The 17,967-nt window shown below is 40.5% G+C and overlaps 1 protein-coding gene across 4 annotated transcripts in view; it reads left to right on the forward strand.

Annotated features, from left to right (window-relative positions):
- Positions 1-17,967, forward strand: part of SLC35D2 (solute carrier family 35 member D2) — a 69,447-nt gene that overhangs the window by 17,134 nt on the left and 34,346 nt on the right. For all 4 annotated transcript variants that reach the window (XM_080667251.1, XM_080667250.1, XM_080667249.1 and 1 more), the window contains exon 4: positions 13,759-13,826. In XM_080667251.1, coding sequence (XP_080523377.1) covers positions 13,759-13,826 — 68 coding nt within the window. The remainder of the gene's footprint in view (positions 1-13,758; positions 13,827-17,967) is intronic.

The raw sequence follows: 17,967 nt of genomic DNA on the forward strand, positions 1-17,967 counted from the left end.
ATTTGTCTGTGTTTTCTGCAGCATCACCACACGATATCATTTCTATGGTTTTAGGAAAAGTCTTGCTATCAGGTAGAACAAGTCTTTCCTCCTTGTTCTTGGTCCTTTACATTTCCATATAAATATTGGAAGTAGCTTGTCACCCTTCAGAAAAATAAACTTTTGGGATTTTTATTGGGATTGCATAGGTATTTTTGCTATTGAACGTATCTTTTAAAAATATATTATTTGGAAAATTAGAGGGCATATTTTTATATTGCTTTTGTACCTGCAAAACTATGGACTATTAACCGTAGTTAATAGTCCATATTTGTAGTTTCTTTTGGATTTTTCTACATTCACAATTAGTTAGTCTGAAAAAAGTGACAATTTTGTTTCATTCTTTTCAACATTCTAACCTTTATTTCTTTTACTTCTTTACGCTGTTGCATAGGCCCTCTAGTGCAGGGTTGACAGAAATGGTGGTACTGGGCATCTTTGTTTGATCTCAGAGGGAAAAGTTTCAACAACTCACCACTAAGGGTGTTGTTTTTTGTAGATACCTTTTATCTGTGGTTTTTTTTTTGTGCTGCGAAAGTTAACTTAGTGACTCAGAACAATAATCACTGAATTATTTCTCCCAGCTACTGTGGTTAGGAATTCAGGAAGGTCTCAACTGGATAGTTCTGGCGTAGGGCTCCCATATAGCTGCAGATGATGGCAGAGCAGGGGGTGGGGTTTGGTTAGTGCAACTGGGGCTGGTTAGTATCTCTCTCTTCCTGTAAGCTCAGGCTTCTCCACGTGGCCACCCATGTAGGCTAGTTTGGGCTCCCTTACCACATGACAGGCTCAGGGGAGTCATAATGGGCATGTGTTGGCTGAGTCTTCAGGGTGAGCGTGTTCCAGCAGGCAGGGCCCAAACCGCGTTGCTTTTTATGACCTAGCCTTGGAGGTCACATAGCATCGTTGAATTTGTACATTATTAGTTAAAACAGTCCCATCCAATTTTAAGAGGAAGGAATGTAGATCCTACCTCTGGATAGAAGGAAGTGTCAGAGTCACATTTTAAAAGCATGTGGAATTGTTATAGCCATCATTTCTGACTGGGGATTTATCTATTTCTCTCGGTATTTCCATCAGGCTTTTTGATTTGTTTTACTTATTTTGAGGCTGTATCATTAGGTAACTACAAAATTAACTAGTTAAGTCATTCTGGTGAAGTAAAGTGTGCAACTATACGAGGAGGACCTCTTCTGTTTCAGTTCATTTAGTGTCACCCTGGAGATGACCACAGGCACACCTGACTTACCACATTCTAAACTTGATTAATAAATGTACCCTCCCCCTCAGCAATGTCAGGACTTCCACCCATTTCTCTCTCCTCACAACTTATGTGCTTTTGTCAGCAGATACTTTAGTATATACTTGGCCATTATTTAAATTTCACAATACATTTTATTTCCTTTTTTAAAAAATGATAAATGTGTATTCTTATTGACCTGTTGTGGGTGGTGCCACCAGCACCAGGTGTTAGACCAGTGGGGTCAGACTGGACCTGGGTTCAGGAACTTCCATACTTGGGTTCTGACTAGGAAACAATTCAGAGCCAATTCAGAGCCGAACTATAAGAGAACATTTACTTGGAAAATCACAGAGGTGGAAGAGGTAATTCACAGATGAAATGGGCTGAGGAGACAAGTTATAGAGGCAAAGGAAGGGCCCTGGGGAGTGAGGAAGGTAAAGGTGATATGCCTGGGGAAATGGGGAGGGGCATTGAGAGGGGAAAGGTGGTGGCATCTTCAGGGAGGGAGAGTGTGCTGGGCCCTCCATCCTAAGAGTTTTCAGGGTGGAAATTTTAGGGGAGGTCCCAGAGGGAGGATCTCAATAGAATATTCATCAGCTTTCCAGGTGTGTCCTTTTAGGGTCAGGGTCTCCACTGAGTAGTCAACACCAGGGCAGGGATCATTGTCCAATGCTGCTGGTCCCTGAGGTCAGCCATGGGGGTCACTTGTCTGGTTTTCCTGCTTTTTCTGGGCCTGGAGCTGAAATACAACTGAGGTCTAGATGTTATCTCTAGAGAGAAAAGGTCAAGGGGTCCAAATTGCTTGACCATCTATATGCTAGAGGGGAAAGGTCACTCTGGGGATGAGGTCCCACCACCCTACAATTGACCTTTGCTTTCCTCCCTGGTGATCTTCTGTACCTGGCCCATTGTCCTTGCTCTGCTCATGTCTGTCTAACTGCCTACTACATATCCATGTATTTATTGCTTCCTTTGCTTTTCTTGACTATTTTTGTCTCACACTTTACATTTTCCTCCTGATTGAAGTACCTCCTTTAGAATTTACTGATGGTCTGCTGGTGAAGTCCCACAGTTTTGGTTAGTCTGAAAAGGTCGAAGTTTTTCTTTTGTTTTTGAAAGGTATTCTTTTAAATATATTTTTATTGATTTCAGAGAGAAGGGAGAGGGAGAGAAAGAAACATCAATGATGAAAGAGAATCATTATTGGCTGCCTCCTGTACTCCCCTCCCTGGGGATCGAGCCTGCAACCCAGGCGTGTGCCCTGACTGAGAATTGAACTGTGACCTTCTGGTTCATAGGTCGACGCTCAACCATTGAGTTACACTGGCCGGGCTTGAAAGGTATTCTTGTTGGCAGAGTTCCAGTTTGCCAGAATTTTAAAGATGAAATTCTTCTGTCCTCTGGCTTCCATTGTTCTTTCTGGGTATCTGTCTCCCTTTAGTTTTGGCTTGGGAATTCCTATTTTTCCGGTTTTATGCTTTTATGAAGGTTTTAAGTTATTTTATCTAGCAGCAGGACTAGCATAAATAATCTAGCCCACTGTTACCAGAAACTACAAGTCAGTATTGTTTTTATTTTGAATTAGTTACAGAAATGAAGGCAACGATTCTTACCAATGCCTAAGAACCTGGAAAGTTGTACTATGGCCAGTTGTGTTATTGTTGAGTCAGTTGCAGGCTAGAACATTGACGAAAGAGGGGGAGGGGCTAATACCGTGTTTCCCCGAAAATAAGACATCCTCCGAAAATAAGACCTACTTACAGGTTTCCTTCTGAGTGAAATATAAGGCATCCCCCGAAAATAAGACCTACTTACAGGTTTCCTTCTGAGTGAAATATAAGGCATCCCCCGAAAATAAGGCCCAGGCTCTGTCTCAGAATGAAAATTAATTTACCGTAAACTGGTCGCTAGGGCCGCCCCAACTGGCGTCTAGCAACCAGTGACGTTATGCGGAGTCCTGACGTCACTGCTGTGTGGAGGCGGAGCGGAGGTCGGAGTGAGCGGTGAGCGCGGGGCGGGAGAGAGGAGGAGACTTTCGCAGATGCGTGTAGAAGAACAGGAGGATTAGAGCGGACGGGATGCGGCGAAGGTGGTGAGTGCTGGTCTGTCTCTGGTGACACTACCTGATGCTCGCGGCCGCCTTCATGATGACTGAAGGTTCTCAGTCAGTGGCAGACCCTGCTCCAGCCCAGATCCAGGCCCCAGCAAGCCCAGTGACAGTCCCCAGGCAGGTCCCAGGGGGTAAATGTCTGATAAAGGGGTAGGGGGGATGTCTGGTGAAGGTGTTCAGTGGCACAGGGGTGGGGGGAGGGGGATCACTTAAAATGACACAGGAGGATCAGAGGGGGCAATCAAAATGACACAGGAGGATCAAAAGGGGTTACTAAAATGGTAATCCCCCCTCTGATTCTCCTGTGCCATTTTGATTTCCCCCTCTGATCCCCCCTGTGTCATTTTGAGTGATCCCCCTCCCCCCACCTTGATACCCCAATTCCTTTTTTTTACCCTTAGAAATGAGTGCAAAAAGAAAAAGCTACTCCGTGGAGTACAAGAAAGGAATCGTGGAAGACTCTTGGGGCCAAAATCTTACTGCTTTCTGCAAAGAGAAGATGTTGAGTATCCGATTGGTCCGAAAATGGCGAGCAGAGTATGGTAACCTCATTGAACAAGTGGACAAGGGAAATGCTAAAAAGCGCAAGTGCAGATCAGGTCGGCAACCATTATTTTCCGAGCTGGAAGACCTGATCTGTGAATGGGTTGTTGACAGGAGAGCAAAGGCTTTGGTTGTGAATAGGGCTCAGATTCAAGAATTTGCCCTTGCAATGGCACCACAGTTTGACATAGCCCCCGGAGACTTCAAAGCATCACAACACTGGCTGGATAATTTCCTTCAGCGAAGTGAACTGTCTTTAAGAAGATCTACAACATTGTTTAGGTTGGAAGATACTCAAGTTATTAAGCGAGCATTTGCATTCAAGTCCTTTATTGATGATGCTGACTTCTCTAAATACAATCTTTCCAACATGATTGCTATGGATGAAACTGCAGTGTTTATGGGCCAATCATCTCAAACAACAATTGAACAGCGGGGTGCCTCCTTAGCGTACATTCCCTCCACTGCTTACGAAAGTGCACGTGTTTCCTGTATTTTGGCAATTCGTCTGGATGGCACTAAAATCCCACCTTTAATCATTTCTAAGGGCAAGAAGGAAAAGATTGAACATGTTTTAGGCGTTTTTTTTCTTGAAACTGAAAAAGCCTGGGCCACACAAGCAGTTATAAGGAAGTGGGTCGATTTAATGCTGCCGCTTGTTATGCGAGGGAGCCAAAGAGGTCTGCTAGTCTGGGATGCAGCCAGCACTCACCGCGCTAAAGACATGAAGACATTTCTTCACAAAAGAAAAATAGATCAGATAATGATTCCCGCAGGAATGACGGCCTATCTCCAGACTCTTGATATTGCAATAAACAAGCCATTCAAAGACAATTTGCACATGGAAATTAATGACTACATTGAAAATAGAATGGAGAGAACTCAGTGTGGAAACTTTGTGAAACCTAAACTGCAAGAAGTTGTGACTTGGGTGAAGAATTCATGGGAGAAAATCACCGACAGTTGCATTGCAAATGCACTGCGAGCAGGCTACCTTGACAAGAAGTACTCATTTAAAGACAGTGCTATTGCTAAACATGAGAGATTTGGTCCACTGATTCTGAAAGAAATGGAGTCACAAGAAATTCACCAGGAAATTCAGGAATTGGATTGTTATGATGATGTTCCAGAAGATGATGATGTGATTGTCATTGAATAAATGAGTAAATTCTTGATACTGTAGGATTCACAGTTTGTCTGGTTTGTGTTGACAACTACTGTACTACCGTACCGTATACAGGTAATAAATTTCCTTTATTTTCATTTAACAATAAATGTGTACCGTATTCTTCTTCATGGAAAAATAAGACATCCCCTGAAAATAAGACCTAGCGTGTCTTTGGGGGCAAAAATTAATATAAGACACTGTCTTATTTTCGGGGAAACATGGTATGTTCTCTTTCTTAAACCTTTCTTGTGCAAGTCTCCTCATAATGGAATTCTATAACTTTTTTTGGGCACATGACACTGTTTCAGAACTCTTCAAAGGATATCTTATCTGAGTTACATGCTTAATGTCTTTTTTTGTGTGTCTTTTTAAAAAATATATTTTATTGATTTTTTACAGGGAGGAAGGGAGAGGTATAGAGAGCCAGAAACATCGATGAGAGAGAAACATTGATCAGCTGCCTCCTGCACACTCCCCACTGGGTATGTGCCCACAACCAAGGTACATGCCCTTGACCGGAATCGAACCCGGGACCCTTGAGTCCGTAGGCCGACGCTCTATCCACTGAGCCAAACGGGCCAGGGCTGCTTAATGTCTTTTTAGTGGAAAAGAAATGTTGGATTCACCTTGATTGCTATGGACTATTATGTCAATCAGAAAGTTCTTAAAAGTTACTGTATGACCTTATGAAAAGTTACATATTTATTTCACTTAAGGAAGACTAGGTCTTACATTTTGTTTCCTCAGTATGTTCTGAACAATATATCTCTCTTTTTAAAAAACCTTTACTCTTGAGAATATTATAGATGTCCCCCTCCCCACCTTATTGCTCTCCTCCACATGGATCCTGCTCTGCCCCAGGCCTTCACCTCCCTATTGTCTGTGTCCATGGGTAATGCATACATGCACACAAGTTCTTTGGTTAATCTCTTCCCGCCCACCCTTCTCCCTTCCCTCTGAGATTCATCAGTCTGTTCCATGTTTCTATGCCTCTGGTTCTATTTTATTCATTAGTTTATTCTGTTCAATAGACTCCTTGTTCATTTATTTTGATTTTTACATTCAATTGTTGATAGATATATATTTATTGCCATTTTATTGTTCATATTTTTGATCTATCATCATTATCCTCCTCCTTCTCCTCCTCCTCCTTCTTCTTCTTCTTCTTCTTCTTCTTCTTCTTCTTCTTCTTCTTCTTCTTCTTCTTCAGAAGGCCCTTCAACATTTCATGTAATAGCTTTTTCTTATCTGTGGAGCTCATTTTCTAACCTTCAATTCTAAATGATAGCTTTGCTGGATAGAGTAATATTGGTTGTAGTTCCTTGCTTTTTCATTATTTTGAATATTTCTTGCCACTCCCTTGTGGCCTGCAAAGTTTCTCTCCAGAAATCATTTGACAGTCGTATGGGTGCTCCCTTGTGGGTAACTAACAGCTTTTCTCTTGCTGCTTTTAAGATTCTCTCTTTGTCTTTAACCTTTGACATTTTAATTATTATGTGTCTCTGTGTGAACCTCTTTGGGTTCATCTTGTTTGGGACTCTCTGTGTTTCCTGGACTTGTATGTATATTTCTTTCACCAGGTATGGAAAGCTTTCTGTCATTATTTCTTTTCTTTTTTTTTTTTTTAAATATATTTTATTGGTATTTTACAGAGAGGAAGGGAGAGGGACAGAGAGCTAGAAACATCGATGAGAGAGAAACATCAATCAGCTGCCTCCTGCACACCTCCCACTGAGGATGTGCCCACAACCAAGGTACATGCCCTTGACCGGAATCGAACCCAGGACCTTCAGGCCGCAGGCCGATGCTCTATCCACTGAGCAAAACCGGCTTCGGCTGTCATTATTTCTTCAAATAGGTTTTCAATTTGCTCCCTCTCTTCTCCTTCTGGTACCCCCATGATGTGAATGTTGGTATACTTGAAGTTGTCCCAGAGGCTCCTTACATTATCTTCATATTTTTGGATTCTTTTTTCTTTTTGCTCTTCTGATTGGGTGTTTGTTGCTTCCTCATATTCCAACTTGTTGATTTGATTCTTGGAATCCTCTTCTCTACTGTTGAATCCTTGTAAATGATTATTTATGTTAGTGTATGCTTAATTTCTGACTGGTCCTTTTTCATGTCTTTGTTGTTCTTACTAATTTCCTTGAAATTCACACTAAGTTCCTTGAAGCTCTCATTAAGTTCCTTGAGCATCCTTATAACCATTGTTTTGAACTCTGTATCTAGTAGTTTGCTTGTTTCTATTTCATTTAGTTCTTTTTCTGGAGATTTCTTCTGTTTCATCTGTGACATGTTTCTTTGTCTCTGCATTTTGGCTGCTTTCTTGTGTCTTTTTTCCATGTATTAGGTAGAGCTGCTATGTCTCCTGGAATTGGTAGAGTGGCCTGGTTTAGTCGGTGTCCTGTAGGGCCCAGTGGCTCAGCCTCCCCAGTCACCTGAGCTGGGCACTCTAGGTGTGCCCCTGTGTGGGCTGTGTACACTGTCCTGTTGCAGTTGAGCCTTGATTGCTCTCAGCATCACTGGGAGGAATTGACCCCCAGACCATTTGGCTGTGAGAACCAGCTGGGACTATAGTGGAAGAGTTGCTGTGTAGGAGATACCTCTGTGGAGCAGGACTTCCTTCAGTGGGGCTTTGGTGCTCACCAAGTTCACCCCTTGAGTGTTTCACTCGTGGATTAGGTAGAGTTGTAATCTGATATGGTCTGATGCTGTCTACTGGGTGCACTGGCTCTGGGGCCTCCCAGGAGGTACAAAGTCAGCCACTGCCTGTGCCCTGCATGGGGCCACTCAGCATGAGCTACAGCGTGATCTGCAGATGACTGCTATTTGTGTTGGATTTAGAGGTGCCCAGGAGAGGCCAGGCTGTGAACTTGGCAAGCTGTTGCTAGTGTTAGATCTAGGGCCACTTATGGAGAGGTATGGGGCACATTGAGTCCAGCTGCTGCTTGTTTGAGAGATTTTAGGAAAGTCTGAAGCCTGAGCCAGGACAGGCCATTCATATGGAAAAGACACTGCAAACAGTTTGGGTGGAAATGCAAATTGGGTGGGGTTAGATTTCAAGGAAGCACCAAGGCAGGATGAACAGTATGGGTGGGCCAGGTTGACCGAGGCTCAGATATGGTGCCTGCCAGTCAGCTCTGTGGTGGGGAGGTCCCAGCATTTTTGTCTGGGAGAAAGCTGCCCCTCCAGATCTTGCCCTGATGATAAACCAATTATTTCCTCCTATATGTTCCTGGGTCTTTTCAAGCTGCTGCCCCAGGGCTGGAACTCAGAGGGAGTGAGTCTGATAAGTCCATGCATGGGCCCTTTAAGAGGAACTGCCTGGGTCTCTGGCTGCCTCCCTGTCACTCAGCCATAATCCCTCCTGGATTTTACAGCCTGAAGTTATTGGGACTTCTCTTCTTGGCACTTGAACCCTGGGCTGAGAGCCTGCTGTGGGGCTGGGACCCTTCCTCCTCATGGGAGGCCTCCTGAGCCAAGATATTACTCCCAATGAAAAACACACTACACCAGGCACAAAAAATAAAAATGGCTACAAACAAGTACCTATCAATAATAACTTTAAACATAAACGGACTAAATGCTGCAATCAAAAGACATCGAGTGGCTGAATAAAACCATGACCCATATATATGCTGCCTACAAGAGACCCACCTCAGAACAAGGGACTCACAGACTGAAAGTGAAGGGATGGAAAAATATCATCCAGGCAAATGGAAATGACAAAAACAAAACAAAACAAAACAAAACAAAACAAAACAAAAACTGGGGTGGCAATACTTATATCTGACAAAATAGACTTCAAAGTGAAGGCCATAACAAGAGATAAAGAAAGCTACTTCATAATACCAAAGGGATCAATACAATAAGAGAATATAACCGTGGTAAATATATATGCACCAAATGCAGGAGCACCCAAATACATAAAAAAAAAAAAAAAACTCCTGGAAGATATCAAGGGAGAGATCGACAACAATACAATCATAGTAGGGTACTTTAATACCCCACTGACATCATTGGATAAATCCTCCAGACAAAAAATCAGCAATTCTAAATGACTCACTAGATCAGATGAACTTAATTGACATCTTCAGAACATTTCACCCCAAAGCCATGGAATATATGTTCTTCTCAAGTGCACATGGGACATTTTCAAAGATAGACCACATATTGGTTCACAGGCAAAGTCTCTCCAAATTCAAGAAGATTGAAAGCATATCAAGCATCTTCTCAGACCACAATGCCATAATAGTAGAAGTAAACTACAATAAAAACAATAAAAAAATTCAAACACTTGGACGCTTAATAGCATGCTATTAAAAAATGATTGGGTTACCAAAGAGATCAAAGAAGAAATTAAAAACATCCTGGAAATGAATGACAATGAAAACACAACAATCGAAAAATCTATGAGACACAGTGAAAGCAATTCTGAGAGGGAAGTTGATAGCTCTACTGGCTTACCTCAAAAAACAAGAAAAAATGATAATAAATCATCTAACTCAACAACTTAAAGACTTAGAAAAAGAGCAACAAGAAAAGCCCAGAGTGAGCAGAAGGAAGGAGATAATAAAGATCAGATCAGAGCAGAAACAAATGACACAGAGACCAAAAAAACAATACAAAAGATCAATGAAACGAAGAACTGGTTCTTTGAAAGTATAAACAAGATTGATGAACCTCTAGCCAGGCTCACCAAGAAGCAAAGAGAGAGGACCCAAATAAATAAAATCAGAAATGAAAGAGGCAAAATAACAAGAGACCCCACCAAAATACAAAGGATTGTTAAAAAATACTATGAACAACTCTATTCCAACAAACTAGACAACCTAGAGGAAATGGACATATTCCTAGAAAAATACAACCTTCCAAAGCTCAATCAGGAAGAATCTAAAAATCTCAGTAGGCTGATAACTATGGAGGAAATTGAAGCAGTCATCAAAAAGCTTCTAGCAAACAAAAGCATGGGGCCACATGGCTTCACAGGGGAGTTTTACCAAACATTCAAGGAAGAACTAAAACCTATCCTCCTCAGACTATTCCAAAAAGTTCAAGAGGAAGGAACACTTCCAAGCTCCTTCTATGAAGCCAGCATCACCCTAATACCAAAACCAGATAAAGACAACACAATGAAAGAGAATTACAGGCCAACATCCCTCATGAATGTAGATGCCAAAATCCTCAACAAAATTCTAGCAAATCGGATCCAGCAGTACATCAGAAAGATCATACACCGTGACCAAGTAGGATTTATCCCAGGGATGCAAGGATGGTACAATATACACAAATCAAATGTGATACATCACATAAACAAGTTGAGAGATAAAAATCACATAGTCATATCAATCGATGCAGAAAAAGCATTTGACAAAATTCAACACCCTTTTTTTGATAAAAACCCTCAGCAAAGGGAATAGAGGGATTATACCTCAACATAATAAAAGCCCTATAGGACAAACCTACAGCCAACATCATACTCAGTGGGCAAAAACTAAAACCATTTCCCCTAAGAACAGGAACAAGACAGGGATGCCCACTTTCACCACTCCTGTTTGACATAGTACTGGAAGTGCTAGCCATAGCAATTAGACAAGAAGAATAAATAAAAGGCATCCAAATTGGAAAAGAAGAAGTAAAACTGTCATTATTCGCAGATGACATGATACTGTACATGGAAAACCCTAAAGACTCCATCAAAAAATTATTAGACTTAATAAATGAATTCGGCAATGTAGCAGGATACAAAATTAACGCCAAGAAATCTAAGGCATTTCTATACACCAATAGTGAACTTACAGAAAAAGAGATTAAAAAACAATCCTATTTACCATTGTACCAAAAAAATTAAGATACCTAGGAATAAACTTAACTAAGGAGGTAAAAGACCTGTACTCAGAAAACTACAGGACACTGAAAAAAGAAATAGAGGAAGACGTAAATAGATGGAAAAACATAATGTGTTCATGGATTGGTAGAATCAACATCATTAAAATGTCCATACTACGCAAAGCAATCTATAGATTCAGTGCACTCCCCATTAAAATACCAACGGCATATTTCACAGACCTAAAATGAACTCTCAAAAAATTATCTGGAATAAAAAAAGACCTTGACCTTGAATAGCTGCAGCAATCCTGAGAAAGAACAATAAAGTAGGAGGGATCTCAATACCAGATATCAAACTGTATTACAAAGCCACTGTTTTCAAAACTGCCTGGTACTGGCACAAGAACACACATATATAGACCAATGCAATAGAATAGAGAACCCAGAAATCGACCCAAACCACTATGCTCAATTAATATTTGACAAAGGAGGCATGAATATACAATGGAGTCAAGACAGTCTCTTAAATAAATGGTGTTGGGAAAATGGGACAGATACATGCAAAAAAATGAAACTAGACCACCAACTTACACCATACACAAGAGTAAACTCAAAATGGATAAAAGACTTAAATATAGGACGGGAAACCATAAAAATATTAGAGGAATCCATAGGCAGAAAAATCTCAGACATATCTTCACTGATACACCTCCCAGGGCAATGGAAACTAAGGAGAAAATAAACAAATGGGACTACATCAAAATAAAGAGCTTTTGCACAGCCAAAGAAACATCAATAAAACAACAAGAAAGCCCACTGCATGGGAGAGCATATTTGCCAATGTTATCACTGATAAGGTTTTAATCTCCAACATTTACAGGGAACTCAACAACTTAACAAAAGGAAGATAAACAACCCAATCAAAAAATGGGCAATGGACCTAAATAGATACTTTTCGAAAGAGGACATAAGGAAGGCCAAGAGACATATGAAAACATGCTCAAAGTCACTAATCATCTGAGAGATTCAAATAAAAATGACAACGAGGTACCATCTCACACCTGTCAGAATGGCTGTCATCAACAAATCAACAACAAGTGCTGGCGAGTATGTGGAGAAAAAGGAACCCTCGTGCACTGCTGGTGGGAATGCAGATTGGTGCGGCCACTGTGGAGAACAGTATGGAGTTTCCTCAAAAAACTAAAGATGAAACTCCCATTTGAACCAGTGATCCCACTTCTAGGAATATATCCCAAGAAACTAGAAACACGGATCAGAAAGGATATATGCTCCCCTATGTTCATAGCAGCACAATTTACAATAGCTAAGATTTGGAAACAGCCTAAGTGTCCATCAGCAGATGAGTGGATTAGAAAACTATGGTACATTTACACTATGGAATACTATGCTGTGGTAAAAAAGAAGGAATTCTTACCATTTGCAAGAGCATGGATGGAACTGGAGAGCATTATGCTAAGCAAAATAAGCCAGCCAGAGAAAGATAAATATCACATGATCTCACGCATTTGTGGAATATAATGAACAACATATACTGATGAACAAAAACAGATTCAAAGACAGAGAAGCATTGATCAGACTGTGAAACTTCAGAAGGAAGGTAGGGGAGCGTCGGGGTAAGGAGGAGAGATCAACGACTTGTATACATGCATATAAGCCTAACCAATGGACACAGACACCAGGGAGGTGAGGGCATGAGTGGGGGGGACAATGGAGGGATAAGGACACATATGTAATACCTTAATCAATAAAGAAAAAAATAAAATAAAGAAAATAAATTAAAAAATTAAAAAAAATATATAGTTCATTGTTTGTAGAGTGAACTGGAAATTTACAGAGAAGAATAAAAAATTGAGGCCAGTAATTCAATCCAAAAGAGTGGTACCACCTTAGAAGTGAGATAATGCCTTAATCAATAAAAAACAAACAAACAAACAAAAAAAAACAACCCACACCACAGGTAGGTGTGGGACCAGTTCATTTCATGCCTCTGCCCCTCCTATTAGTCTCAACGTGCTTTCTTCTTTAATTCTCTAGTTGTAGACTTCCATTCAGCCAGATTTCAGGCCGTTATGAATGATGGTTATTCTCTATTTTAGTTGCAATATTAATGTGCTTGCTGGAGGAGGTGGGTGCCATTGTTTACCTGTGCCACCATTTAGTTCCTCTGTCACAATATATCTGTTGACAATCAGAAAATAATTCAGGAGCTCAGGGCTCAGCAAACCTAATTCAAGTACAGAGCGTGTTGTTTGATTTAGGTAGATAATTATTTTAGGCTTTTAAAACAAAGTAACTTTAAAGTAATGTGGCTGGGATACACATTTTTTGAAGGGTTCACCAATCTTGTGACATTCCAATGAGAGATATAAACCAATTTTGCCTTTGTCCAGAAGAGTGAATATAAGCACAGATAACAAGTTTGCACACCTTTTCACAGCCTTTTGATCTTTATGCATAAGCTGGAAACACCCATCCTTAACTCACCAACCAGGGGTCTCTACTCAACAGAGTTCTTTGTCCAGAGCCTTCCTTTAGAATCATAGTCTATTAATATGGACAAGGTCAAGATTTCTGTTTCTATCCAGCTCCCCCGTGATTATGGGTATCAATGTCCACCTAACCATTTTGATCACATGGAGAAACTTGTGAATGTATTTTGGGTTCTGAACAATTCACATTCATTGAGGGAAGGGAACTCAGAAGTACTTGCTTAATTCTGCTGGGGAGTGAATGTCACCGTTTTTATATAGAAAGGGAAATATGTAATTGGGGTTCTAACCAAATATTCATTCTTTTTTATTGAAGCTGTTTCCCCTGCCTCTCCTCTACGTTGGAAACCACATCAGTGGATTATCAAGCACAAGCAAGTTAAGGTAGAGTGCAGGTCAATGGTGGATGCGAGGTTCTTCACTTGTTTGCTTCTAATGGTGCAAAGACCAAGTTTGATTTTTTAAGATATTGCTGTACTACATAATATTATTTAATAATAATCTATCTATATATATATATATATATAAAAGCCTAAGCGACCGTTTGACTGTTCGATCAGTAGCTATGACCTGCACTGGCCACCAGGGGGCAGACGCTCAACACACAGGCATGGAAACATGGAACAGACTGATGAATCTCAAAGGGAAGGGGGAAGAGGGGAGGGCGGGAGAGATTAACCAAAGATCTTATATGCATATTAGAGGCCCGGTGCAGGGATTCGTGCACAGGTGGGGTCCCTCAGCCTGGCCTGCGGGGATCAGGCTGAAACTGGCAGTGCGACATCCCCTGAGGGGTCCTGGATTGCGAGAGGGCGCAGGCCAGGCTGAGGGACCCCACCAGTGCACGAATCCGTGCACCAGGCCTCTAGTATTTAATAATTGCAGAAAATAAGGTGTTTTGAGTTTAGTTTGTTAATGCTTTTATAAATGTTAAAAAGCTGATTTTTTTTTTTTTTTTTTTTTTGGTTTATGTTCAATTTTGTACATAGAAAATGAGACCTCTAGAGTCAAGATACAGAGGGGTGATTTATTCAGGAAGAACCATTTCTGTGTAACTTTTGGTTTCATCACACTTTTATAAAAGCGGAAACATTCTGTTAGATATGGTATAGGTTGAGCTTGGTACATGGAGAATGAAATAACAGGCGTTATTTTCAAGTATGTGCTATACACTTCTGAAATTTGCATTTATATTTATTTTAGGGTCCATTGATTGACTCTACTTTTGTTAAAAGTCACTGTAAAAAATAAAAATGGAAGTGTAGAAAGAGCCAGCATACAAATGAGGAAACCTGGTGTGAAATATGTAGCCTAATGAATACATCATAGCCACTAATCTTGTGACAAAGATATAAATAATTAAGTTTGTGCAAAGGGTGAAAAAAATGGAGGAAAACTGCCCAGCCGGTGTGTCTCAATGGTTGAGCATCAACTCATGAACCAAGAGGTCACCAGTTTGATTCCCGGTCAGAGCACATGCCCAGTAGGGGGCGTGCAGGAGGCAGCCGATCGATGATGTTTCTCTCTCATTAACGTTTCTATCTCTCTGTCACTCTCCCTTCCTCTCTCTCTAAAAACTCAATAAAAACATATTTAAAAATGGAGGAAAACCTGCCTGTATAGTAAGAGTGGAAGAGGCAGGTGGGAGGTAGACCAGAAGGAAAACGACATATAAAATGAAGAATTGTGAAATTAGGCCTGTTACCTTTCACTCTTGTTTGGAAAGGACAGGTGTGGTCATGAGAAAAAAAAAAAGTGCCCTGGCTGGCATGTTTCAGTGGTTAGAGCACCGGCCTGCACACCGAATTGTCGAGGGTTTGATTCCTGGTCAAGGGCATGTATCTGGGTTGCAAGTTCGATCCCCGGTCCCTGTGCAGGGCATGTTTGGGAGGCAACAATTCAATGTGTCTCTTTCACATGATTTTTCTCTCTCTCCCCTCTCTCTCCCCCTCATACCCCCTCCTTTCCACTCTGAAAAACCAATGGAAAACATATCCTTAGTTGAGGATTAAAAACAAAAAAACAAAAAACAAAAAATAAAACATGAAATACTGTTTTCAGATATGCATTTTATTATTTAATTAAAAAATATATTTGTATTGCCTAGCGGCCGGTTTGGCTTGGTGGATAGAGCGTCGGCCTGTGGACTGTGGGTTCCCGGGTTTGATTCTGGTCAAGGGCATGTACCTTGGTTGCGGGCACATCCCCGGGTGGTGGGGGTGTGTGTGCAGGAGGCGGCTGATCAATGTTTCTCTCTCATTGATGTTTATAACTCTCTATTCCTCTCCCTTCCTCTCTGTAAAAAATCAATAAAGTTTATTTAAAAAATAAATATTTTTGTATTGACTTCTGAAAGGAAGGGAGAAGGAGAGAGAGAGAGAAACATCACTGATGAGAGAGAATCATTGATGGGCTGCCTCCTGCATGCCCCATACTGGGATTGAGCCCACAACCCAGGCACGTGCCCTGACCGGGAATGGAACCATGACCCCCTGGTTCATAGGTTGATGCTCAACCACTGAGCCATGCTAGTTGGGCTTCAGTTACACATTTTAGTTGGTTTGTTGTTTCCCTCTGGGATCAGGGCAATCATTTTTCCTTAATTGTTTCAAATTTGTTTTAGAGCTTCCTATGGTGAAGGTTTTTGCTGTCTTACCATGTATCCTCTTGGGCTTCCTCTGAGTTTAGCTGCAGCCGGGGGGTGCCCTCAGCTAACTGACAGCTGCCCACCTCTCACATTCGGGGCTCTGCCTCCCAGATGAGGGCTTCTTTTTTAGTGATCCTAGTGGGAACATCTTTTTTTTTTTAAATTAAATTTGTTGGGGTAACATTGATTAATAGCATGATATAAATTTCGGGTGTACATCCATATACTCTGTTGCATGCTTACCAGCTGATGTCTAGTCTCCTTTTGTTACCATATACAGGGTGGGGCAAAAGTAGGTTTACAGTTGTTTGTACGAAAAATAATACAAAGAATAAATAATAATATAAGAATAAACTCTGTGTTTTGCATACTCGCAACTGTAAACCCACTTTTGCCTCACCTTGTATTTGACCCCCTTTATCCTCTTTATCCTCCCCTCAGCTCCTTTCCCCTCTGGTAACCACCATTCTGTTGTCTATATCTGTGAGGTTTTGTTTTTTTTTTTTAATTTGTTTCGTTTCTTCATTTGTTGCTTTTTTGTTTTATATTGACTATATGAGTGAAACCACATGGTTTTTGTCCTTTTCCATCTGACTTATTTTACTTAAGAGCTTTCCATGTTGTTGTAAATGGCAGTCTTTTATCTTTTTTTTTCATGGCTGAGTATTATTTCATTGTATATATGTACCACATTTTCTTTTTTGGGGGTAGATACCCAGAAGAGGGATTGTTGGGTCCTATGGTAGCTCTATTTTTAATTTTTTTGAGGAACCTTCATACTGTACCAATTTACATTTCCACCAGCAGAAAAGAGTGTCATTTCAACAATTAGTGCTCAGACAACTGGACATCTACACACGGAAAACTGGATCTAGACACAGGCCTTACACCTTTCCCAAAATTAACTTCAAAATGATCATACACCTAAATGTAAAACATAAACTATAAAATTTCTGGAAGAAAACTTAGGAGAAAATCTAGATGATCTTGGGTTTGGCAATGAGTTTTTAAATACAACACCAAAACTACAGTCCATGAAAGAAAAAAATGAAAGCAGAACTTCATTAAAATTGAAAGCATTTGCTCTGAAAGACAGTGTTAAAAGAATGACACGCCACAGACTGAGAGAAAATACTTGCAAACACATATCTGATAAAGGATTTGTATCAAGTAAATGAAAATTTGTGAGTTCATATTGACAGCAAAAGCAACTCTCATTGGTTACCAGTGAAGGTGACAGAACACTATTATGACTCTGAACCTTTATAAATGATGCTTTTATCCTGCCTTTCCTGTGGGAAATGGTGAAAATTTGTATTTTTTGGAGAAGTTTAGACAAAAAATGCAGAAGGGGTGATATAGTTAGAAAGTTACCATTTTGTAATTTGGAGTGGAAATAATGGGTCTAGATGATAAATTACTATTAGGTGAAAAATTGATGTTTACTTGTCCCAGCATCATTTGTTCAAAACACTGTTCTCTCCCTATTGTAGTGTCTTGGCACCTTTGTTGGAAATAATTGACTATAATTGTAAGGATTTATTTAATTTTTTCATAGTTACTATATCTTTTCTCATGCTCTTGAGCATCTTTACTATCATTACTCTGAACTCTATTTCAGATAAATTTCTTACCTCTGCTTCATTTATCTATTCTTTTGGAGAATTCTCATGTTCTTTCCTTTGTGGGTTGTTTCTTTGTCTCATTTTGGCTGTTTGTTTTGGTTTGTGACTATGTATTAGGTAGGTCCTCTACATCTCTCAATCTCTAGTGCAGGACAGTGTCAAATGCTGTTTCTGACTAATTAGATCAGGCAAAGACTCAAAGCCTCCAGAGACTGCCTCTACCTACAGACTAATAGGATTCCAACGTGAATTG

Source organism: Plecotus auritus (assembly GCF_963455305.1).
Source record: "Plecotus auritus genome assembly, chromosome: 5".
NCBI classification, from domain to species: Eukaryota; Metazoa; Chordata; class Mammalia; order Chiroptera; family Vespertilionidae; genus Plecotus; species Plecotus auritus.